Genomic DNA, 25,916 nt, shown 5'->3' with positions numbered 1-25,916 from the left:
TACTTTAGCAGGTAACTTTTCAGATTATGGCACAGGTTCTTAAAGGACGGGTGGATAAAAAACCTGATATAAAAATACTACTAATTGATTTATTCATATTCGTTTTTTAAATCTCTATTAAAACTATTGTGTTCTTTTCATTTATTCACAGTTTATATTCTCATATATAAACACGCATACAAGTCTGTCTGACCGTCGAATTTAGATGAAATTTGGCTGGCAATAATTCCAAAGAATTTATGTTTTTAAAAAGGCCTTCAACCTTTGTATTTTGGCTTTTATAAAGATGATCATGATAGTAGTTCCCTTGTAATTTATGTTACCGCCTTTGCTTAAAGTACAGCTTCGTACAATTCTCAAGTTAATAGGTTCATTATCCCTGATTAACATAAACTACTTTTTATGTCGGAAATTACTTGATCACGAGAAACCCTCTAACACCGGTAAATCCTTTCCTTACTCCTAGTTCAAATAGAATAAAACAAAAACATTATATTATATTTTTTTATGAATGTTAAGTTACTCGTATATTTTAATATAATAGCACAATTTTCCTAGAGTAACTTTTAAAAACCACAACCTACTTTCCTGAAATTTTAAAGTCAGATTTAATGGAAAATTAAATAAAATATTCATAATTTTGTCAGCGAATTCCTGATATTCGCTTGAAAATCCAACTATTTTGCGGTGACGAGATGAAACCTTAAAATATTCGTGTAAAATATATTTGGTGAATATTTTCCAGCATAATATTTAACGATTAAAATTAGCTACGATGGAGTAAAAACTAGAACTAATCTGCCACCTGGGAGGGAATGATAAGGGGCGTTGTTTAAAAGGTTTCGCAAACAATAGCGAACTTCACCTTTTCTAAGAGGATTCTCTAAAAATCCCTCAACGCAGTCACTAGCTGCCGTAAAAATCTGTTATTTCACACAAGCAGTAAAAAATACGATGTGTTTTTTGAGAACATTTATTTTAGCGAGAGTATTATAAAACAGTGCGTGACTGCTACATTGCTTGTTTTAGCAGTACTATTTGTCCATCAAAAAATCGACGGAGTAAAAATGCTTAAATCTTTTTACAGTATCTCCTTAATACAATATTAAAAACAGACAGAGTGTGCGATTGCAGTTTACAAGGATTCGCGAGTTGAGTTAATTTGATTTAGTGCAATAATTATTTTACTACAAGAACATATTAACCCGCCGTTTACATGTAAACAAAAAGCAAGGCTTTTTCTCATATTACAGGCAAACGATACAAAAAAAAAAATACGTCCTCAATAACTTAACAAACTGTGACACCCAATCTAACTATAGTCTTTCTTCCACAGCTCGGTTGGCTAAGAGCAGAAGACCAGACAGTCCTCACAATGCACGAGCGAGCGGTCCTCGGTGCTCGATACTCAGTGCACCTGGACGCGCCAAGGACTTGGCAGTTGAGGATCAGGCCCCTGCGAGCTGAAGACCGCGGCTGTTACATGTGTCAGATCAACACGCAGCCCAATATGAAGTGGCAGATTGGTTGTATTGATGTTTATGGTGAGTTGTTTTTTGCTTATTTATTTTCCACTGTAAGCCTTTGCCAGCAGTGGAACGGTATAGACTTATCTGATATACTATAAGGTAAAATATTATACCTTCCGACTACTCTGTATGTACTTCTGCAAAGACGAAGAAGTTTAAAGGAAGTTCAATAAATGCTACTTTTGTGAGTTTGCAGCTCCCCAGGAACTGTTCCACGATAAGGTTAAGAGAGCACAGAACTCTAGGTCTTTGGTTCTGCATTTTTTTAAAGGGGTCTATGTTTTTTTGGGAGCTGAACATTCCATTTTTATTATAATACTAGTACATTACTTTATACATCACATTAACAGATACACAGTCTATAAAATGACTCAGCTCAAAACAAAAATAGAAACATCAAATAAATCAATGCGTTGATTACAAAACTCATTTTCCTTACAAAGAAAACTAATCACGTCGAACAAACAGTACGTAATTATATGAATCAGCTTTTCCACCTACACTTATACTATTTTCGAACAGTTGAAACGAAATCTAGCAAAGAAAAACACTTGAAAGCAATCACTAAATCTATTTCTATTTTGCTTGAAGTGAAACTTAAGCGTAGTACACACAGTGCGCTTGCGAGTCAGGTGTGGGTCAAAACGGGTTAAAGCATGTGTAATTTGAAACAGTTGTGTAGAGGACGAGGTCTAGTGACGCGCGGGATTTGCACCTAAGGTCGTGTGCACGTGTTGCACCGTTATACACACATAGTTGGTATCCAAACACAGATACGTGTCCATCATTTTAATAGTACTGAATATTTATGCACCCGACCCGCAAAGGGCCACCACTGTGTGTGATGCGCTTTAATTTTGCTTCAGGCAATTAGTAGTAAACCTTGCATGCCTAAAATTTGCAAAGTCCCCTACCCGCATTTGGCCAGTGTGGTGGACTCAAGGCCTAACCCTTCCCTCGTTTGGGAGGAGACCCTTCCCCAGCAGTGGGACAGTAATGGGTAAAAAAAAATTTAGTGATTGCTTCTGAAGTCACCTCACTCGTGATGGAATAGTCCGGACCCGCAACCATTCCGTGTGTTCCAGACTTTAATCAAAAGCGTAACCGTCTCCGAAATTAGAATTCCTCGCCATAGATCAAGCAATTAGGGCAAGGGCAGCTACTTAAACGTATTTTTATCTATTCTAAGTGACAGATAGGGGGGCTTATCCACCGTACACGAGGGTATGCTGTCCACCGTCGTGACTAAGCCAAGTTAATCCGACTTGGAATAGATTAGACGAAACTTCTTCAAGATATGGGTCACTTAGTTTAAGTGATAGGTGTGGCTTCTCGGATCGCGTGTGCATATACGGAGCGTTTTGTCTGCTTAGGTATTTTTAAGGTGATTTAAAGGTTAATTGAGTTATATTTTGAAATATGAGCTCTTGTGTTAAATAAGGTTAACTCTATGTCCTTAAACTTTTAAATATTAATACTTTACTTAAACTCAATTTATTATGTGTAACTTTCTTATCATTTGTTGTGAATAAGGTACTGGTTAAATGTAACGAATTTAACATCACAGCAAAATTAGTAGATCATATCTAATGGTTGTTTCCTAAGAAACCTTTGATCTTAATTTCTTTCATATTCTTTTTTCTACCGTTACTTATTTCGCTTTAATAAATAATGTACTGTAACCGATACATATGAACTACTATTTCAAAACACCAATTTGCCTTTCACCACAACAAAAAAATCGAAAACCAAAAATATTACATCCGACCTTTTTCAAAGCTGGGGTCAAGAGATATATTAAAATTATAATAGAGTGCGAAAATCGGATTCCACCCGTGTGGTCCGCCCTTCGACGCGATCGATTACTGACTTACATGCCCCAGAAACTGGAATAGAAATAAAATGGGCACGGTGACATGTTGGGAATGAGAGGCTTGTATGAATAAGGAATGCCGGTAATCGGACTTCTAGGCAATTTATATCTGTGGTTTCTAGGTTTCAGATTGGCAATTTTGATAACACTATCCATACCTCTCTCGACAACCGGCTGGCTATCGAAAAATTTTGTATGAAAATCTGATCAGCGCCTGTGTCGGGCGTCGTAGGAACTATTTTGGCAGTACATTTAAATGTCAAACTTTCCTCTTACTAACTTACCTCAACCCGAGAACAGAACCCGGAACCTCAAGATCAGCATTTGCATATACTAACCACCCACACCATAAATACTGTCAAATATTATGAAAGTAATAATATTAAAAGTCGTCTTTGTTAGGAGATTACATTCAGTCTGTATCGGAATCGTCTGTCGTAAAAAGTACAAAATTACTTTCCTTAATTAGAATATGCTATAAATAAGTATCTTTATATTACTTTGACATGATCTTAATAAATACAAGTTATATTTAATATCACGCCTACAGCGCTGCAAATTAAAATTCTAAATGAAGGAACCCAAACAAAACGCGGAAAAATTAAGTGTTATAATTAAAAACTAGGTTTTAATATGTCGGTATTTCCTATTTAAAGATACCAGTGACTATAAAATATTATCATACCTCCTGATATGTATCTAACTACAAGATAATTTAGAGAATGACACGTTTTCCTACATTTGTCACTTTATTCATTGAATAACTACAACAGTGATTCGAAAATCCTACCGAAAATATTCAAAAATACAAAGTTTTGTTAGCATAGCCCCATTTAGAGTGCTAGCAATACGCTGACACCAATTTTTCAAACTTTTTACTTTATATAATACTGTTTCAACAACGTTTACGTCCCACAATCGTGCTACAGAACAAAACACACGAGAAAACTTCCCACAAACCCTGTTTCACCCAGTTACCGATCCACAATTCAAAAAAACCTTGTCTTTCTCAACGAGCTTATTGAAATCGTATTTCATTCCCAACTCTGGCTAATTTATGAAGGAATTTCAAAGTGTACGAAGAGTTTAGCAATTTTGTGTTCGTTCGGTATTTGCATGACCGGATTTCTTCTCTCTTTCTTTTTCAATTTCGCACTTTTTCGAGCTTTATTGGTCCTCGGTGTCACTTGGGTCGACAAGCCTGGTAACGTATGGTAATCGCTCCGTGGATTATTGTTTGATTAAGTTTAGCCTTCGATTTTACGGTCGTGTGCGTGGAAATTGGTTTGTGGATGTTTTGTTATCGAATAGTTTTGACTGTTTGGTTTAGTGATTGGTGTTTTAAGTGTTTTGATTGGTTTTGTGTTATCGTGATCAAATTGATTACAGATAACTTAGTAGTTTCCAAATAAAGTAAATAAGTAAAAATCTACTTCGGACTGATATTTTGCCACGGGTATCTTTCTGAAATAGGGAAGTTAATTCAAATACAAAAACCATACCTACAACATATGTAGGTTAATAGAAGATCTTTTAAAATCGCGAACCATAAAGAGAAAAGTTATACAATTATAATCCCAATCTAGACAATTGCAACTTCTTCATATGTTAGTAGTTATTATAGTGTTTTACGATACCATTTTATGGGTTAAAAAACTCTCCTTTAAAAACAAGATTCCTTAGTTCAAGTGTTAAAAAGCGGTTCAAATATGAAAAAACTATAAATCTAAGCGCTCATATACTCTCTCCACACAAGTTACTGGACAAAGCACAAAAGATAGAGAACTCGCTACAAACCTAGTGTTGTACCAACAAAGGAACGAACGTTACACTTTTTCACACTATCGCATGCCTCGTTAGGAAACTGTTTCTTACAATTTAATAAAACGAGCAGTGAAAACGTTTTTACTGTAATCTTTGAGACACAGGAGAAGTTTTTCTTTGTAAAATGAAACAACTTTGCCCGCGTTTTATGTCAATAGCGAGAGATAAGAAGCGATGTACGTTTTTTTAGAGAAAAGACGAATTCTTTTAACCACTGGTAAAATTATTGCAGATCAAAAATTTTGATAGGCAATTTCTTTCTATTTTTCCGTAACCGCTCGGTTGCCCGGCGCAAAACGAAAAAGCGGGTCGCTTGCCAGTGATTTTTGACTGCACCAGAGCGTTCGACGCGCCGTAATAAAAAAAATATTTATAACCCACACAAGAGGTGCATTTCCAAGATTTTGACTGTTCTGAATAGCCAATGAAACTAGCTTAAACATAGTGTCTGTTTTTTTAATAGATCTTGTTTTCGTATTTTGCAATGTACCTTGAAAAGTTGAAACTTTGATAACCCAAAATATTACCTACTTGTATGGAAATTAATGCGTTTTACTAAGAACTTAGATCCACAAGGGCATAGTGTTTTATTTTATTTATAAAATTAGTTAATTACTTGACTCATTTAATGACATACGAATATATTATATGTGGAATAAAATATTTTTAACACCTAAAACCTACAGAAACCTAGCGCACAATGCGCTGGCAAAATGGCGATGTCCAACTTCACTTCGTATTATGGATTATGAATTAGATTTATAATGTTGGCAATTTGTATTTGCAGGTTGGATAATATATTAGTCTATGGTTTAAAAACGTTTCACAAGGACTTTTTGCACTACAACATAAAGTTTAGAGTCGTTTAGTAAAACAAGGTTATTGGAAACTATTGTTGCCAGAAGCAATCAAGGGATGTTCACTTTTGGAAACAATCGTTGCCAAAAGCAAGTGAGCGGGTAAGAGGTAGACAAAGACTAGAGGCAACTGCATTGGCGGTTATACGGCAAAAACTATAAGGACAAACATATCTAGCCATATTCTGCTTAAAATTCGGTTTCTACCTTTTGAACTGCTTAACTGTTTATAAAACTCTAAAATTTTATAAACATACCAAGCAGATGAACATGTAATTTTTAACCTGTACGAATCGAAGCTACGACTATGTCGCGATCATCTACATAGCGTGCGTTGTTATCTATACTAATCTATACTAATATTATAAAGCTGAAGTGTTTGTTTGTTTGATTGTTTGTTTGTTTGTTTGAACGCGCTAATCTCAGGAACCACTGGTCCGATTTGAAAAATTCTTTCAGTGCTAGATTAGCCCATTTATCGAGGAAGGCTATAGGCTATATATCATTACGCTACGACCAATGGGAGCAGAGTATCAGTAAAAAATGTTACAAAATGGGGAAAATTTTGACCCATTCTCTATTGTGACGCAAGCTAAGTTGCGCGGGTCAGCTAGTTATTTATAATATTTATGACAATGAAGTGGCATAAACTTAAATAAAAATGAATGTTAGCAGTTTTGATCTAACTTTCTAAAGAGCCTTTGCTTTTAGATGTCATAGCGAAGTCTTCCGAAAACAATAAAAATATAAACTTGAAACAGTATTTTCTAGAAACAGCGAATCCAAGGCAATGGGTTTGAGTTAGTTTAAAACTTATTAAACTAAGTTTAGAACGCAATCTTTAAACTTAAATGTCGCAAGCTGATCGGGGATCGGAACAAATTTACAACAAAACCGACTGAGGTTTTGTTGAAGTGTTTGCGAACACCTACTTAGCTGAAACTATTCCATTAGTTTTAGGACTTAAGATATATTTCTTTTGAAAATTGCTTGATATAATACAAAAATGATAAGACGCGTTTGGCTAGTGGATTAAGACCTAATATCACTGGTCTTGAGACCAAAGAGACAATTTCTTACCACTCTAATACCGGCTAGTTGTCGACAAATGTAAAAAAAATCGGATCGGCTCCTCTGGTGGGCGCCGTAGGAACTATTTTTGCAAAACATTCTAACATGACAAACTCTCGATACTCCATAGAACCGACTGTATAGAATTGCGATACAGATCTCTCTACAAGAGAACAATGACTGTTGCTAAACATTTTAAACTAGTAGCTTTTTCAACCACAAGGTTAGACCTAAATAATTCAACAATTTTGTCGAATACCAGAGCGGTGCTCGCCTGTAAAATATTCTCTACCAACGTAACTTACTTGAACACTGCTTAAAACTGCACAAGATTCTAAAATATTACCTTCTAACCTTTCATTTAACAAGTAAACTAAGATTGAAGTTTAAATTCCTATATATTTATAAAAGTAAATGGCACATCAAACACTGGCACACATATTGCATTTTAAAATGAAAAATTCTTAAGTAAAGCGGCACACGACGCGTCTCAAAGGGAGGGGAATAAAAATTCAACATTAAACATTTCCTAGCAAGACTGGTATAAATAAAGTTTGTGTAGAACTCCATCTGTGCACTTGAAGTGGGGGACAGACGTAACTCAGATATATAGAAACATAATAGTGTGAAAACTTTAAGATTGCTTTTGCTTTGAACCGGAGTACGATGAGAATCGAATGGACTGTGTTTGATAGACGGAAACTTCGTTGAATCGAGATACGGTTTGTAAGCTCAGGTTATTGTCTGTTTACTTGTCAAGTGCTTTTATCAATACTTGTATCAAGTGATTAAGTTCTTATGTCTTTTTAACTGTCTCATTTTAAAGCAAATAAATGTAAGCAATATAGCGAATCAGCATTTTAAATCATGTAGGGCGTAGTAGAATAGTAGTAAGGGAAGGATTGTATGGCAAACTACTGCAAAAGTTACACATTTTATTTTGGCAAGAATACTTTTATAATAAAGCATTTTTAGATGCTATTTTTTACATATTTTTTCAGCAACTTACTTACTATTTTATAATTATACTGGAATCAACTGGATTTTTTTATTGGTTTTCTAGACATTTCGGCACAGTCGTTATCTGCATACACATAATATATCAAATAATAATCGAGCAACCCAAAATGACCAGTTGCTGGACAAAGCACAACACTGACATTAACTCATATTTTTTAAACAGACTGCATTTAATTCTGTATGTTCATACATTTTTCTCGTTACTTGCAACACTATGCATTTGTAATTTCAGCTGTGACAAAGTGTACTCAAGGGACTAGGAGTGGGAACATGTAAAATATTTATACGAACATTCAACTTATATTGGAAAGGCTGTATTAAACTTTGTAGTTTAATTGCATTTGCATTGAGGCAGTTACTGAGTAAAAAGTATTAACTAATAGTAGATAAGTGCATGTGAATTAATTAACGACATGCATACATAATATGAATTTAGATTTTTTTTTTTGTTTGAAAAGTTAAAAGGTAACTTTCCCTATAAAAAGTGGTTCTTGTTTATGAGGTTTAATAAAAAAAGAAACAACATGTATCAACGTAATAAATGATATGATTAATCTATTAAAAATATCGACAAACATACAAAAAATCATGCCTTTTTCACAGAGACCAAAGAATTCCAACTTTTGTAGTTTAAAAACAGAAAGAAAAGTCAAGAAAAGTTTATAAAAAAAAGTCGCCATTCTGAGCCTCAAATCTAGATATTAATTTCTGAAGTAATGACAAATAATTATTTAAAATACATCTATTCCGGAATCCCAACAAGATTTGAATACCACAAAACACCATTTCCTTAACAAATTCTTTTATTAAACACAAACCGCGTCCTACTTCCAAAGGACATCCGGGAAATGTATTATAATTTTATTAATAAAATACGTCAAAAAAGAAAATATTCTAGTCACCGTGTTAACACGTACCCACAAAAGAAAACTGTCCGTACAGAAAGTTTCCTGACGTGCTAGTGATGGGACTATTTGTAACACTCGAGTTGCCGAGTTGTTAGCTTAATAAACTTATTTATCTTAAGTGTTCTTTGTTCTTTTTGTAATGGTACAATATTTTGTTGTAGTTGTTACGTTTTTGTTCAAGACTGAAATTTAGGTCAAATGTTTCGTTGTTAATTTATAATGGCATCTAAACTAATGATAATAACGGTGTTGACTTTTATATTCGACTAAAAAAATAGATTTTGGCTCCATCTTGTCGAGGTATGGCACAGGACAGACAGATTTTGAACGAAAGAGAGGAGGCCTTTGCAAAGCAGACGACACAAAAGGCTAACAAAAATACTTTAACTAGATAATTTTTACGACATTTTAATAGTTTCGCTTATAAAATATGAGTATTAGGTATTTCGTTTTTATTCAAAAGCGTTACAAAGCATATAAGAATATCAATTTTACGCCGACCAAAATTCAATTTAACACGTCCTTATTGTATATGTATAAACAAAGTTATACCATCCGAACTACATTGAAAACCGCCAAAATCCCTACCCAATCACAACTTAGACACCGCAAAATTCTATCAAACAACAAACAGTCGAGTTAGTCGGTCATAAAACTCGAGTGAACTCGAATAGTCGGAGAGGTCTCGGTACAACACTACGCCCTGACCGCAGTATACTTTAAGTTTAGCAATTTACTTTTATTCGCGCCTCCGCTTTGCATGACTCAAAAGGAAACGTCGCTTTCCAATTTCCAACTTGTACCATATTGAAGGCACTTCGGTTTGTTCGATTAGTTTCTTTTGGGGCCCTTTTTTATTTGTAATATCCTTAGTTCTGTGCTGATTTTGTTTGAGTTATGGTCGACGTTTGTTTTATGTTATTTTTACGTTTGAGTTTTTTAGATTTCTGAGAATATTTTACCCTCGTTTCTTAGATTTGCCATCAGATGAAAAGCTGTCTTGTTTTGTTAATTGATCTTTATATGACATCACTTATTGAAACAAACATAAACATACAACTTTATTTTAAAATCAGTTTAATTTAAACCACAGATCAACTCAAAACCAATCTCGATTGATCTGTATTGCCATTACAAAATAAACCCGTCAGAAAAATCCAATCACATTTATTACAAAATTTATTAATAGACACCGAATCCCGTCAGGTATCGCTTAACCCGACGCATTACATATTTATTCTGACCTCAAAATAGACGAAACTTTTAAATAAATTCGCTCTAAAAGACTGTCCTGGGCCGTCTGTTGTCAATAAAGGTTTAATTCCATAGGTACGGTTAAATCCGTAATGATTGATCGACGCGTTTTTGCACTCAGGGATGCAAAAATTTTTCGTGTGAATGTAGTGTGGCCACGATAACACGATGATGGGATATGTCCGACGTCGTGTGTTTGAAAAAGGATTTTGTTACAGTTTTGGGTTTAGATATTTTTGTGTTTCGATATAAAGGTTTTTTAACCGTAGTTTGTTCGTAATTCAAGCTTTGGTTGGATAGTAGTTTAAAGGGATTTTAAGTCTACAATTTTTTTACGGAATTATGACTAAAAAGATGTGGACAGCTTGTAATATATAATAGATAATCTGTCTACCGAGAAAAACCAGACCTAAAAAAAATCTTACAAGTTCGTAGACATAAAGTTCCATATTTATATTATATCAGCAGCTCTTACAGTACATTTTTGAGAACATTACTCGCTGTTTTTGTGTATCAAGCTTGCTATTCAAAACATGTACCAACCAAAATTGTATCTTAACTTTATCCAACCGAGTGTTCTACATTTTTATAAAAATAATACATAAAAGACATCCTAGAAATTGAAGCTTCACACGGTACGAAAACGTGAACGTTAGATATATTATTTTTAAAGCCGAGCGTATGCGACTCGACTGAAACCGCCGTCTGAATTTCCTTGAAACGCTACGTAGAGACTAGTGTTTACCAACTATATTATGTTATTTTAGGCTTTATGAAGTATTATTATGTGGAGAAGTGAAAGTAGAGGGAATTTCGTGGCTTAGAGACTTCTGGTAATACCTGGAACTATATCTCTAGCCAAGCAATTAATACTCAATATTAGAAAGTAATTGTCAACCGTGTTACCAAATAGGTAGCCTGTTTTTTTTATCAATCACAAAGTGCTGCTATACGTAACAAACTAGTTGCTGTTTCCTATGTCTCAGAAATTATTCGATCACCGGTTTGGGGTCTTAATTGCCAATAGGCCGCGAAAGAGCGTTTTATAAAAAAGACATTTTTTTTTTATTTCATGGCCCGAAGTCCCTAGCTATAAACTAGACTTTCAAAGCTTAGGAATATCCTATAAAACTAAGCTCAATTGGCTACACTAGTGGTTGGTGATAAAAAAATAAAACATCGGAGCACGGATCATTGATCGCTCGGTGATCGATCCTGGTGGTTTTTGATTGGCGGCTCGAAGTGTGGCCTGTTCAAACAGTACCGGAATTGTAAGCGTATGTGAAGTTTTATAGTTTTATTATTTTTGTTCCCTAGAGGACTAATCAACGGGGAAATTAATATCCATTGATTCTACGTTCGTAGCTTTTTATAGCTATAGTTCATTGATTGCGTAATTGTGTGTATGTAATTTGTATGATGAAATAAATTTGTTAGTTTTTCAGACTACTGATTTTCAGGTGTAAATGTTTTATAGAGAAAATCTGTGAACAAACACAGTATAGTACAAATACATGAAAGTTTGAAACTCAGCCATTTAGTGGTCTATAAATATTTATCATAATATTCATAAACCAATCGCACTTTACTTTTCTTGTATAATTGAACACGTTAAATATTGAGCTAGAATTTTGTCATAAAACCACGTTGAAACAAAATCCAAATTCTCTCAGCACTGAACGATTACTTTAAACAAATATTAACACAATTGCCATTATAATTAAGTACAATATTTATCAATTCATATTACTACATTACCTAAAACATAATTACACGCATTTTATTTATTCACTCAATTAAAGCTCTTTACGTTTCAACTAATTAATTCTAAGGTAATGAGCGAAATTAATTGCTGAGCCCAAACGGTATAATGCTAGCTAATAAATAAAAGACATTTGAAAAGTTTCAACTACCTAAGGGTTTGTCGTAGATATTTAATTTATACTTTAAAATTACTGTAAGCTAGAACTTTTTTGTACTAGAATGGGCAGACTTAATCGCCAATTTATACATTAGAACGATAGAATTATAACAATAATTTATAATTATTCTTGCTTAATAAATAAATATTATGATAAGAAAACGTCACTACACGTAACAATATTTTATGCTTGATTATAAAAATGTGTCACAGGTTATCTGCCCAGTTAGAAATATAGTACTATAATAATTATTTACATAGTAAATGTGTTTACTCAAAATTTTGTAATGCATATGTCACAATATAGTAGAGTATTGACTGAAATAATATTTATGAAAGTTGAAGAAATGAGTCATTAACTACTGTTATTTTTTTTGTTATCAATTATTTTAATTAATTCAAAGGTAATGAGCGAAATTAATTGCTGAGCCCAAACGGTATAACGCTAGCTAATAAATAAGAGACATTTGAAAAGTTTCAACTACCTAAGGATTTGTCGTAGATATTTATTTTATACTTAAAATTTACTGTAAACTAGAGCTTTTTTGTACTAGAACGAGCAGCCCTAATCGCCAATTTATATAATAGGAAGATAGTATTATAATAATAATTTACAATTATTTTTGCTTAATAAATAGATATTGTGATCGGAAAACGTCACTAAACGTAACAATATTTTATGCTTGATTAAAGATATGTGTCAAAAGTTATCAGCCCAGTTAAAAATACAGTATTATAATAATAATTTACACAGTAAATATGTTTACTCTAAGATTTGTAGTGCATATGTCACAATATCGTAGAGTATTGACTTATTTTTTTTTAAGGAAAGTTGAAGAAATGAGTAATTGGCTCCTGTTATTTTTTTTTATGTTATTGATTATTTTAATTAATTCTAAGGTAATAAGCGAAATTAATTGCTGAGCCCAAACGGTATAATGCTAGCTAATAAATAAAAGACATTTGAAAAGTTTCAACTACCCAAGGGTTTGTCGTAGATATTTAATTTTGCCTGCGACACGCGATAGGCTGTAGTTTTCGAAAGTATTTTAAGCGACAATTTAGAAGTAAAATATAACTTTTGGCGTGTTTCTAAAACTAATTTGGAAATCCGTTTTATTGTAGACTTAAAACGCTTAGTAGTTTGTAGGCCTTTTTTCTTGTGTCTTTTTATAGAGACTAGTCAAGAGCTAACCTTGCCTTGGCTGGGCTTTTATATAAATCGAAGACTTGTTTGTGATAAACAATTTTTTTTGTATTGTAAATTTCTTCGTTACGAAATCATGTGTTGGAAAGTATGTTTTGTAATATAAAATACTCTGTAGGAACAGTAATTAACCACTATTTCTCTCTTATACACACTTTAAATACTGTTTTTAGAATTGCGCAAAAAGACCGTACAAAACGATGTCCGCCAAACGCGTGGTCATATGTATTATTTCACACGCGGTAATGTTCCTGTATAAAGCCAGGTACCTAATCAAATGGCAGTTCTATGTTAAGAGAGTTATTCTACCCAAAAATCCTCTCTTTCAAGCAATAAAACCACAAAACCTCTAAATTATGACGAGCACTAACGAATAAATATTTTCGTCGCCAGCAAATATTTTTGTAGAAAAATTCGTCGTACTCATTCGCCGCGGTTGTTTTAACACGTCCCCTCTTCATATTGCGTTGGGGAAAATTTTGCGGTCTGATTGTTTCTTGAATTTAATTTTCTTATTTCTGCTGAAATAAATGAGAATTACTTAAGTGGGCGGTTTGGAACGTATGTGGGCTTGGATCTTCTTACAAAAATGTTTTTGATTATGTAGGTCAGTGTTTGAGGTAAAGACGTTGTGGTTTTTGGTGTCGAAAATTATATGAAATAGAGTGGAATATAAATTACGACATAGCGTCTAAATACGTATTTAGATAATGAAAGCTTCTTAATATGTTATTAAATAGAGCGTTTTACAAAACTATATTTTGCAATTCGGCTTAGCTCGTTGTAAAATCTATCAGCACATTTATGGGATATAATTATTTGAAAAGAAGCAATACTATTTTGAAACAGTTTATAATTCTATTCTTTGTCTAATTTAGTGCAATTTAAAATGATTGACATTTCGCTAACAACAGCAGGTAGTAAAAAATGCAAGCTTTTTAACTTCAAACTATTTATATCGCCTCTTTATTCCATTCAGTAAAATAAATACATTTATGGGGATCAAACATAATTATTATGAAGCCACAACTAATGGTTTTTAATCCGACAATTGCGGTAACAATGTGGAATATGTTCACAATACTGTCACCACATCAAGTGCCCGTTTGATTTTACAATATTTAATAGGATATTAATAATATATAGGGCATTGAACTGGACATCCAACTAAATATATACAATTCAAAGGTGACTGACTGATATAGTGATCTATCAACGCACGGCCACTGGCCGGATCGGGCTGAAATTTGGCATGCAGGTCCTTTCTTAACGGATGCCTACGTTATAACATCTATAACGTAGGCATCCGTTAAGAAAGGATTATGATCAATTCTACTCCCAAAGTGATATTTAAGGTGTACTGCCAAAATAGTTCCTACGACACCCGCTAAAGGCGCTGAGCAGATTTTCATACAAAATTTCTCGATGACCAGCCGGTTGCTGGCAGTAGAGAATCGAGCTACTATACAGTCGGTACCATTGAATATCAAAATTTTGACATTAAGAATGTAGTGTCAAAATAATTACTACGACGCCCGTTAGAGGCGCTGATCAGATTCTCATACAAAATTTCTCGATGAATTCGATAGTAATAGAGAATCGGACTACTGAGTCACTATTATTTTCGGCTTAGGTAACTTGTTTATATGACTGTGGTTAAATAATCTATAATGGCAATCTATTTATTTTAAGTCGTGGCTATTTTCGTCTGAATAACTTATTCAAAATTTCACTGTAGCTCAAAACAAAATTTATTTCCAGTCAAATTAATTCACCAGGAAGACTCTTTGATAAGTAAATCAATTCTGATTGCTTCAGAGATAACATGAAAAATTCATTGCCTTCATTAATTAGCTTTCACAAAATTCATATTTTTATTAAAGAGGTAGAGTATTTCATTAATCAATCTGACCTATTTATGTTAGCGTGACCATTTCTTGACAGTGTGGTTCTCTTTAAAAATGTCAGGTTCCAATTAACGTTTTATAAATAAAATCTAGATTTTAAAAGCCTTTCATTTCGTTCGCAGTTTTAAAGCGGTCTTAATTTTAATATTAAATTTTGGCAACGTATTTCCGAGATAATAATATGTTCGTTCTAGTTTTAGGTGCAAATGTTTTTTACGGGTTGTTAAAAGTTCGGTTAGTTTGACGCGGTAAAGCGGAATTGAAGTCGAGTTTAAGGGGATTAAGAGTAATTTACATAAAATATTAGTCATTAGTAGTTGATCTGTGAGGTGCAATGAGACGAAACAATAATGTTAGATGATGTCATTTTGAACTCATTGATGCTGCAGGTGTCTACTCTCAGAGTACGGGAGAGATTAAACAAGTGCGGGTTGGGGACTTTGCTTTTCTCTGATATGTTCAATAAGCACAAAAGAACGAAATCCAGAACATGTCCCGTATTATTTGTAATATGTTTTTAAGCTGCAATTGTCTAAATTCGTGCAAAACCCTGTTCAATTTAATCATATGATAGCTACAACAAAATCTCAAGAAAGAATATTATAATATCTTATTGACCTTACAAACTTGGCACCCGGCAACAAAGAAACAATAGAGACAACATCGCTAAACGAGTTGGACCCACATTCATTATGAAAACAAACGGCAACAAAGATTCAAACCATGAATAAGGCATAACTTAACAAAATTTAAGTCTGCCCGAATGCAAATGTCCGCGTCAAACGGTTAAAGTACCCAAAAAGTTTTTAAACCGTGCGGGCCACGATAAATCATAACAATATTGTGGAAATATACCTTTTTTCTAGCCCCCACTCTCGCCTCCCCCCTTTAAGGTGTACAAAAAGTTGGCGCGTTTAAAATTGGCAGTCCCTTGCGGTGATTCGTTTAGTTTTCATCTGAAATTCAGATGGTGTTTTCTTTTCTAAAATTTCATATGTAAATACTATGTTATGTTTATTGAGTTGTTTATGTTCTAACGTGGTAGTGGTAAACACTTTTAAACATAACTTTTTCAGAAAGACTTCTATTTAATCTATTTACGTGTATCTTTTCTTTAATACACTGCCGAACAAGAATCTTGGCAAGGTGGAGTTGAGACTGTAGCCAGAAAGTTAATTTGAGCTACGAACAAATGCGTTGTCTTGCTACTTATTGAACGTGTTTTTTTTTTTACTTTTTACCACTGAAGTTTCTTAAAACATTCACACAATCAATTCAAATTTTGATTGTGGAAACCTCTGCCAAAAGCGTAAATAATTCTACTTATATAAGAAGTTAAACAATTTGTATGTCCCGAACGAGAAACCTTAACGACTGGTTGGCATTCTATTAAAATGGATTCTCAACATTATCGCCAAGCACATAATATATTGTTAGACTAAAAATAATGTAATTTTGTCTTTGTCCCCAGTACCTCCAGACATCATAAGTGACGAAACGTCAGGCGATGTGTCAGTGCAGGAGTTGGAGAACGCCACCCTGACGTGTAAAGCCACAGGTCATCCACCTCCCAAGATCACGTGGAGAAGAGAAGACCATGAACCTGTGCTGCTGAAGAAGCCACAGTCTAGAGAATTTGACAAAGGTAAGATGATAAGCAATAAATTATTCAACATGGTTATAGAAGCGGTTTATTCAAATGGATGGATGGCGAGTTAAAAAACTAGATTTTTCCTTTTTATATTTCGTGAAGTTATTGCACAATTTCAATAATTTATAAAAATACGTTGTAGATATTATTCAATTAATAACTTTTGCACTTCATATACCCAAATCACTACTCATATGGGACAATGTTATGAGACTTTGATATACATATATTGTTAGATAACAACGGCAATGTAAATTAGAGCTACAACCTAGCTTAATGTCTAAGAAAAAATGCGCGAAGAAAAATGCGTAGAAAATTCTGGCAAGACTTACAAGTGCACAGAATAAGGAATAAAACTGACGAATACACAAATATTATCTCTTTAAATAACTTTACGTAAATGGCTATAACTAAATATGCATATGTACATTCGAAAGCTGATCATTACTACAAAATAATTATAACAAATGATTGGAAGCCGTACCTTACGCGGCACCAATTTGTTTAGCCTATTGGTCTGCACTGAGCTGTCATTATAATAATGTGTAAATTAATTAATATGGACTGCATTAATCGGTGTTCAAAATTAAATTGTTTCCGCCGATATGATTTAATGTTGCTCTGTGATTATTTTATCTATAATATTAGGAATATATTATTTATAATTTTGATTATTAATTATTTGTGGGTCAATACGGATCGATGGATTAGTAATAATGTGTACTTTAATCTTGTAATAATTTGCGAATATTATGATTTATTTTGTTTATATTTGATTTATTCTGTTATCATACTCACTCATACATTCATCCGCAATAAATAATAATTTGTTTAAAATGCCTACCTACTTTTTTTTCTTGTATTGGTATTGTTAGCAGCAGTGTTGGGCAAAATTTAGTTTGATTGATGATTGATGATTAAGATTAAATTATTTAGTCATGACTAATGAATAATGACTAAAAAAATTCAATCATGAGTCGTGATTGATGATTAATTAGTGTTAGTGTTAGTTATTCAATCATGACTAAAATTTTAATGACTAAAAATAATAGTTAAATAAAACTAAGCTTTTCAAGTCTACGTTCCATGACTGTTGATTTGTTAATCACAGGTTTTTAATTAAAGCTAGTTTTACAACAGAATCAGTTATTTTTTTTTTTAATTTACACAGGTACACATTTGCAAAAATAAGTTCGGGCTAATTTAGTTTAAAATAATTTAAATTGCTTTTTAAAACTACGCGTTTTGAAAATCATTTTTTATAAATAATGGAATTATCTTCTTTCAGTCAACTTAATGTGGTGATCAGTTATAGTTTTATAGATGTGTTCAATTAAACTAAAATTATGTCACCTGAATTATTTTTTTTAGTTTAATCATCATACAAAAATACAATAAATTAGTCATCAGTCATTTAATCATTAAATGATTGATGACTAATTTATTTAATCATGATTATGATTATTATTTTTACTCATGATTAATTCAATCATGACTAAATAATTCATGACTAAATTAGTCATGACTAATCAATTGATTGAAAAAATTAGTTGATTGACCCAACACTGGTTAGCAGTCAACAAGTCACAGTTGATCAAGTTGCCAGTAAGCCTGATACGTAGTCTGCTTCTATTCCAAATAAATATATTCCAAAAATTCAAGCCCATATCTGCACCGAATGTTTTGAAACGAAACCATCGCCGTTGATCGAATGCTGAGATTGGCCATCGTGACATATGTCGTGAGTCTTTTTGCTGCGTTTACACGTGATCGACGGCTTTCAGATGTCTACGTCACGGCCCGAAAACTGTCGAAATCGCGTTTGTTGGGACGAAAAAATCCCGTTCGGTTTTGGTAGTGGTTTTGCAAGCTGTCCGAGAGCGGTCGATGTTTTCTGTTTACGTACCAAACGTTGGTTTCGGCTTAAGATGTTTTTTCGGTATGCAAAAGCTTTGAAATAGAGGGCTGGGGAAACTAGAATGTGGTTGAAAGGTTTAGTTTTTTGTTGTTGGTGTGTTCTTACAAGAAAAAATGATTACTATGGTATTTTTCTGTTGATTTCGATCGAAATACAACTATAAATAAACAGCATAATCATCTGCGAAGGACTTTAATTTACAATTTAATTTATTTATAGCTCAAATTTCAAAAATAAGGCGGAAAGTTACTTGATTAAATTTACAAAAAAACTAGCTTTAGGAAAATTCACACTCAAAAATTCTTTCCTACGTTTTAAACCCAAACAACACAGGACACTTCGAATCAAATTCAGCGCAGGAAACATTTGCACACGAGACAACCTTTGTTTACACTTATCTTAAGTTTAATCTTAAGATTATACATGTGTGGGATAACCAGGCACAGGTGTTGCCAACAAATTGGGAGCAGGCGCGGTCTTATTACCCGCTCCGTTGATTCCCTAAAATACTAGATACGGTAAAATCACCATTTACCCTATTTTTTTGTTAGTTAAGTACTTTTTGTGGTGATGTTTCTCTTTTGAACTGTATCTAAGTTTCTTTTTCGGATTGTGTTTAGTCAACTGAAGAAAGATTTCAGATTTCGCGTGTATTTCTTTCGCTAGCTTTTGCGAAAATGAAAGTTTCAGCTGATTCCAATTTATAAGAAAATTCTCTTTTAAGTTACGTCTTTAGTGAATTAATTTCGTAGTAGTTTTCGTGTGAATAGTATTTCGGCAGGCAGTTTAATCAATGTTTAATCTAGATTTAAATTTTATACAAGAATTGGTAGCAGACCTTGTAATTTTCTTTTTTGTAGAATATCGAGGATTAGAATTTAAAAATCTATTCTAATTCTTTTGCTTTCTGCTTTTATTAAATTAAATCAAAACTATACATAAATAACTATATAAATTGTAATGTATAAGAGGTATCTTTATAAATTTGCTTAAATAAATAATGAAATAGATTATCAAAAGTCAACTCAATACTATAGAGCCGATTTATAGCACTACGCTTATAATATTCTTCAAATAAATTCACATAGGTTCGTAACATAGGTCTGTGTCGCCCTTGCCCTTAATTTCAGACAGGAAATGAGCGAGGTGGGTTAACCAGACATGTTTATAAGCACTAATATGTTCGTATATATACGTAATAAATGTATTATATGACTTGTTATATTTTAGAAACAGAATAATATGATATTTTGGTACTTTATACTTATAGTAGTAGATGTTCGCGACTTTCTGTGGTCTTTAGTTTTTCCCCTACTATAAAAAAACCTCCTTTGGGGAGGAATCTTCATACTAAATTTCGAGTGTCTACGCTCAGTAGTTTCGGCTGTGCATTGTATATCTGTGAGTCACTTGCTCAGAAACGGAAGAGTTTTTAATAAATATAGATAGATTGGTGTGAATCTACCAAGCAGAGTTTGATTCCCAGTCTGAAATTTTGTATGATTTATGTATACTTTGTGGAATGTTATATCCATTGCTTGTACATTCTTTAACATCCAAGCTTTCTCCGGTTCAGTATTTTAACAAAAACATCCTGACAGACAAAGAGAACATAGTTACTTATCTTTTTACTACCTATTACTTACAAACTTAAAACAGTAACCATATATTATTAGTTTTTTTCCCCGTATTTATTGAGAGTAAACTCATTTCACCAGTATTCTAACTAAAGTTGATTTATAATGTGTTTATGAATAAAGGAGTGAGTCTATAATAAAACGGTCGACACGTGTTACTCTTTGGCAAAACATTATGTCTTGTCAAATAACATCCGTAGGTGTTTGTCCAAGTAATTTGTTGACACGAAAGGTACTGCCCAGTTATTTTTAGCTATACAAAATAAAACACACATAAAGGTTTATTTATGCGCTATTCATATTTTATTCAACAAGGGATGGGTACTTACACTACGCAATTTGCAAGACCCGTGATCAAAATCTCTAATAGTTTATTATTTCTGGCTTGCGATTTATTTGTGGATTGAAACGTTCAAACGAATTACTAGTAAATGGCTGAAAAAAATAAACAAATAAGTTTATGACGACTCACTCTCAATCATCTGATTCCATGCTAAGTAGAGTTTGTGCTATGGTAACTAGTCTTATGACAAACACATTTATGTGCATATGAACGTCAAAATAAATAAGTAAGTAATAAATCATTTTCTCTTACATTGTTTATTGGTTCTTGGAAACATTGCCGTAATTATTTAAGCTTACAGTACCTACACGGAATAAGTACGAGTTTGTCTGTATGTGATACCTCCACGGCTAAAATGATTTTTAGGCAATATGATGTAGAATAAGGATTTTTTGATAAAATATAGGTAACATGTTCCGAACCCGCACTTTGCCAGCGTGGTGGACTAAATGCCTAACCTCTTTCTCATTACCCTTGCCCGACAGTGGGACAATAATGGGTTAAAAAAAATAGGTTATAATAAAAAAAACACGCTAAACGAGTTCGACTATATTTTGACTTATTTATCAGAAGACAAACATACTCACACACCGGTTAAATAGAAAAAAGACTTAAGATCGTTTATTTGCATTCCAACTTACGCTCTTATTCTTCCGAAGGTGAATCGTGTATTTATCAAAGTCGCTGCAGGGAAGTTGGCCGGTTATTTCAACAGTCTCTTTGTATCTCAGGAAACGTATAAAGCCGCTCCAGATTCCGTTTGTCATGAAGACTTATGTCTGTCGAAAGTCGATGGAGTTTCAATATTTTAGAAGGAATATTGATTGTTATTTTACTTTGGCAGTTAGTATTGTAAATGCCGCTGTAGTCTGCGTATAGTGTTTGTTACTATTTACCAAGATGTTCTCAATAATATCTTTAGTCGTAGTAATTGTGTTTAGCGTTAGTTTCTAACACTATTGCGTGGAACTAATACGTAAAGTATAAAAACTTTTCTTTATAAGCCCTCCTGTAGGTAAAGTAAAAAAGAACATTCTGGTATTCCTTCTTTATATATCTTTATGCATTAATTTGGACTTGACAGCATACTACTATTTTTTATTATATTAAATTAAAACAGATTCGAAAAATAAAAACGTAAGAGAAGCCGCGGGCAAAAAAAGTTCGATATAAAACCAACAATTTACTATTACCACACCAAATAAAATTCCTATTTCTCTACGACAGCCCATCACTCATTGGTTATAATGAATGTTGCCTTAAACTGTAGCCACTATATAAGCATTTGATACGAAACGGTATATTTACGTAAATTATGTAGTTCGGTCACGCCAGCCGCCTTTAGACGTATTAACCCATTTCCTTAGCCTTACAAGCTGCGCCTAAACTAGGTAAAAGAGTTCTTTGATGGTTAGCTTACTAATTAATGCTGGAAATGGCTTGAGACGTTGTTTATTGAACCTTAATTACGGCTTTTGATGCTTAAATTCCACTTTCTTCGCTGTTGTGTGTGGGAGTGTGAAATTGATTATACTTTCAGTAATGCTTATTCGAAAACACAACCTTATTTTTACCCTGTTAACATTTAAAAACAACTGTAAATCTTTCCATCCCGAAAATCAGGAAAAATCGGCATAACATCTATACTAATATTATAAAGCTGAAGAGTTTGTTTGTTTGTTTGTTTGAACGCGCTAATCTCAGGAACTACTGGTCTGATTTGAAAATTTCTTTCAGTGTTAGATAGTCCAGTTATCGAGAAAGGCTATAGGCAATATTTCATCACGCTACGACCAATAGGAGCGGAGTAGCAACGAAAAATGTTACAAAAACGGGGAAAATTTAGATACATTCTTATGTGACGAAGCGAAGTTGCGCGGGTCAGCTAGTTTGGTATAACTGGTATAATGATACTAATAATAATTATAGCACTCTACAGTTTCTGTATTGTATGCTGTGCAATGCATTAAATGTGTATTATAACGAATTTGCACCAGTATTGCGATTCTCTACAGTTTGTTCTTTCAAATATGTGTAATTCCGTGATAAAGATACTGTTTTATGAATGTAATATCTGTCTAAATACACCATTTTTAGTCCGGTCCCTTGTTAGGAATTATAACAGACTACGTGCTGTGAAACTCATGTCAGTTTAACTCTAAAACAAGCATACTAAACAAAAGTAAACATTCTAGACACGACTTCTACCATTAATGTACGATCGCGTGTCTACATTAGTAATTAATATAAATAACATAGGCGTTGATAATTGGTGTAATATTGATCAGGAATAACCTTGGAGTGATTAAAATGGATGTACCAATTTGTTGGTGTGGATTTAATGGTGATAGAAGCGTTAGTAGATAATGGATGTTTGATCAATGATCAACCTTCAAATCATATTTGATCAAATGTGATTTTATTTGTTGCTTTGTTGTCTTTTTTATTATGTGGGTGATGAATTACTTTGCTTCATAATTGGTAGCTGTCGCTTAGTAAAAGCCAAGTCCAGTTGCTCAATTCTCTACCACTATCGCACTAGCTACAACCGCCTAGCTATCGAGAAACTGTACGAAAATCTGATCAGCGCCTCTAACGTTCGTCGTGGGAACTATTTTGGCAGTGCAATTTCAACGTCGAGCTTTCGATAGTACCGATTGTAGAGAATTGCGTTACAGTTCTTTGTTTTCTTTTATTTGTCACTCAGTGCCTCGATTCTCTACTACTATCGACTACCGACAAACGAACTGTCATCGAGAAATTTTGTATGAAAATCTGATCAGCGCCTCTGACGGGTGTCGTAGGAAACATTTTGGCAGTACATTCTAAATGTCAAATGTCGATAGCTAGCCGGTTGTCGGTAGTCGATAGTGGTAGAGAATCGAGGTACAGTATTGTTGATGCTAAATACTTTTGTTTTCTTGTGTGTAGTGGAGAGTTACACGGGCAGTTCTCTGCCGCTGTGGCGCGTGGATCGGCGACAGATGGGCGCGTTCCTGTGCATCGCCGCCAACGACGTGCCGCCCGCCGTCAGCAAGAGAATCATACTTAATGTTAACTGTAAGTACTATTACAATATTATTATTATCATATTCAATGTTTTTTGCTACATTCATAGATATTTTAAAGATTTCTTGTACAAGTTTATCAAATCATGGAATAATATAATCGTTACAATTTTAATCGTCTTATTTTGATTTGGTTGATTTATTCTTTTATCTAGTCTCTTGGTCGTTATTTTGTAGAAGGTCCTATCCTAATTAGGTTTTAATCTAACTTCCGTTAATTGAACGTGAAGTATTTTCTTCATTTTCTAGATAATGTTCTACGTTCAGCGTGTATCTAAAACATTTTAATTAATTAATTTTCTCTCATGCTCGGATGCAACAAAGTTTTCTACCATCTTTATCTGGGATCTCATCAGCCAGTCAGCCCGGCAAACTTTACCGACGTTCTGACCGGAGCTCGTACAAAATTTACTGTTATTCTAAATCTCGGCTATCAACGCTGCGAAAAAACACAATATAAAATTCACCCCATCCGTTTGTTTGTCACTTTGAATAATATAATCCGTTCAGGGCGGCTACCGTCACGAATTTGGATGGTATCCAAAATGATACAAGTTCATCTTTATGTAGGAGTAACCAAAGTTACGTGACTTCGCAATCGCTGGATGCAAGATTTATTTTTCTATTTGAGATTTTTGTGTGCGCTTTTTCTAGAGCTGTTGGGTGTTTATGCTACATGAGTGAAACGTTTTGGCTCGAGGCAGACGCTTCACAGTCACGATCGAGTCCTAAATAAAATACAAGAGTTGTGTGACTTGATTTTCTGTTGTGCTGACTAGCTCTGAGAATCTTAATGTGCTTTGAACTTGCGTTGGCGGTTAAAATTGAGAGAATGACGTGTAGGCACAAATTAATACAACACAATTAGTAGTTGATTTTCTTTTTTTTTGCGTATCACTTTATTATACTTATAAGGTAGTTTGTATTTGTACTTTTTGTCCGTTGTTTTTATGTTTGTAAAAGTCACCGTGACACAAAAGCAATTCTTAGTGGGGATTTGTCTTTTGAAGGAAAAAATCTTAAATGGCCACGTTTCTGGATAAATAAAAATATTGACGCTTTAGTTTTACTCTAGCTGTTATAGCCAATGTCACTGTTTTCAATTTCGTTACATTTTCATCACTTCCAAATATTAACTCACCAAAATTTTTACGACAAACTTCAAGCTTATCACCACCAAGGCTTAAAAAAACTACTCAAAAGAACTTTACCGATTAAACTTAACACTCATTACTTGCCAAGCGTCAGTGTAAAAATTCTCAAGAACTATAAAAACTAAAGATTTAATCATATTCTATGAATTTTAACGAGCAATATAGAAGAGTGGTAGGAATTTAAAGGAATTATCTTTTACTTACAGACGTTCAAGGCGGTGGGTCTTTTTTCTGATCGCGTTAAACTGTCGCATGACTTCATTTGGACATCTTTTATCTTATATAAAGTCTTAAAGTTGAGAATTAGTTCGTATCTTTCTTTGAAATCCTGAAATGCGGAAGATGAATGACGTTTTAACTCGTATTTTAATCGTAACCGGCAATATGACAAGATGTATAGAATTGAATGAACAACTAAAACAGGTTGTAGTGATTGTACTTAGTGGTGGTTATTGGTCTTTGCCTGCCTCGATGGGAAAAAGAAATGATTTATGGATATATCAAAAACATTTAACAGAATGAAAAGCCATTGCAAGTAAAGTGAGTGTTTTCAAAATTAAACTGTTCATATAAAAGAATTTAAGAAATTAGGCCTTCTCCCAATTATTGATTACATACTAAAGTTAATTTTAATATAAATGTTCTTAAATTAGCTCCGGCGGATATGGTATCAGAGCTAAAAATAAAATCGTTTTGATAACCTTGCTTTATTAATTAAACAATCCTTGGTACTTTAAATAACTTGGGAGATGATTATAATAAATTTGTTTTATT

At 33.4% G+C, this 25,916-nt stretch overlaps 1 protein-coding gene across 2 annotated transcripts in view; it reads left to right on the top strand.

The window, feature by feature from the left end:
• LOC142978812 (limbic system-associated membrane protein-like) overlaps positions 1–25,916 on the top strand; it is a 47,793-nt gene that overhangs the window by 14,793 nt on the left and 7,084 nt on the right. For both annotated transcript variants that reach the window (XM_076123395.1, XM_076123394.1), the window contains exons 4-6: positions 1,337–1,544; positions 16,843–17,016; positions 23,852–23,980. In XM_076123395.1, the coding sequence (XP_075979510.1) occupies positions 1,337–1,544; positions 16,843–17,016; positions 23,852–23,980 (511 nt within the window). The remainder of the gene's footprint in view (positions 1–1,336; positions 1,545–16,842; positions 17,017–23,851; positions 23,981–25,916) is intronic.

The sequence above is a fragment of the Anticarsia gemmatalis genome, chromosome 15 (assembly GCF_050436995.1).
Source record: "Anticarsia gemmatalis isolate Benzon Research Colony breed Stoneville strain chromosome 15, ilAntGemm2 primary, whole genome shotgun sequence".
Lineage (NCBI taxonomy): Eukaryota > Metazoa > Arthropoda > Insecta > Lepidoptera > Erebidae > Anticarsia > Anticarsia gemmatalis.
The sequence above is the reverse complement of the archived record's forward strand: the minus strand, read 5'-3'. Positions and strand labels throughout refer to the sequence as shown.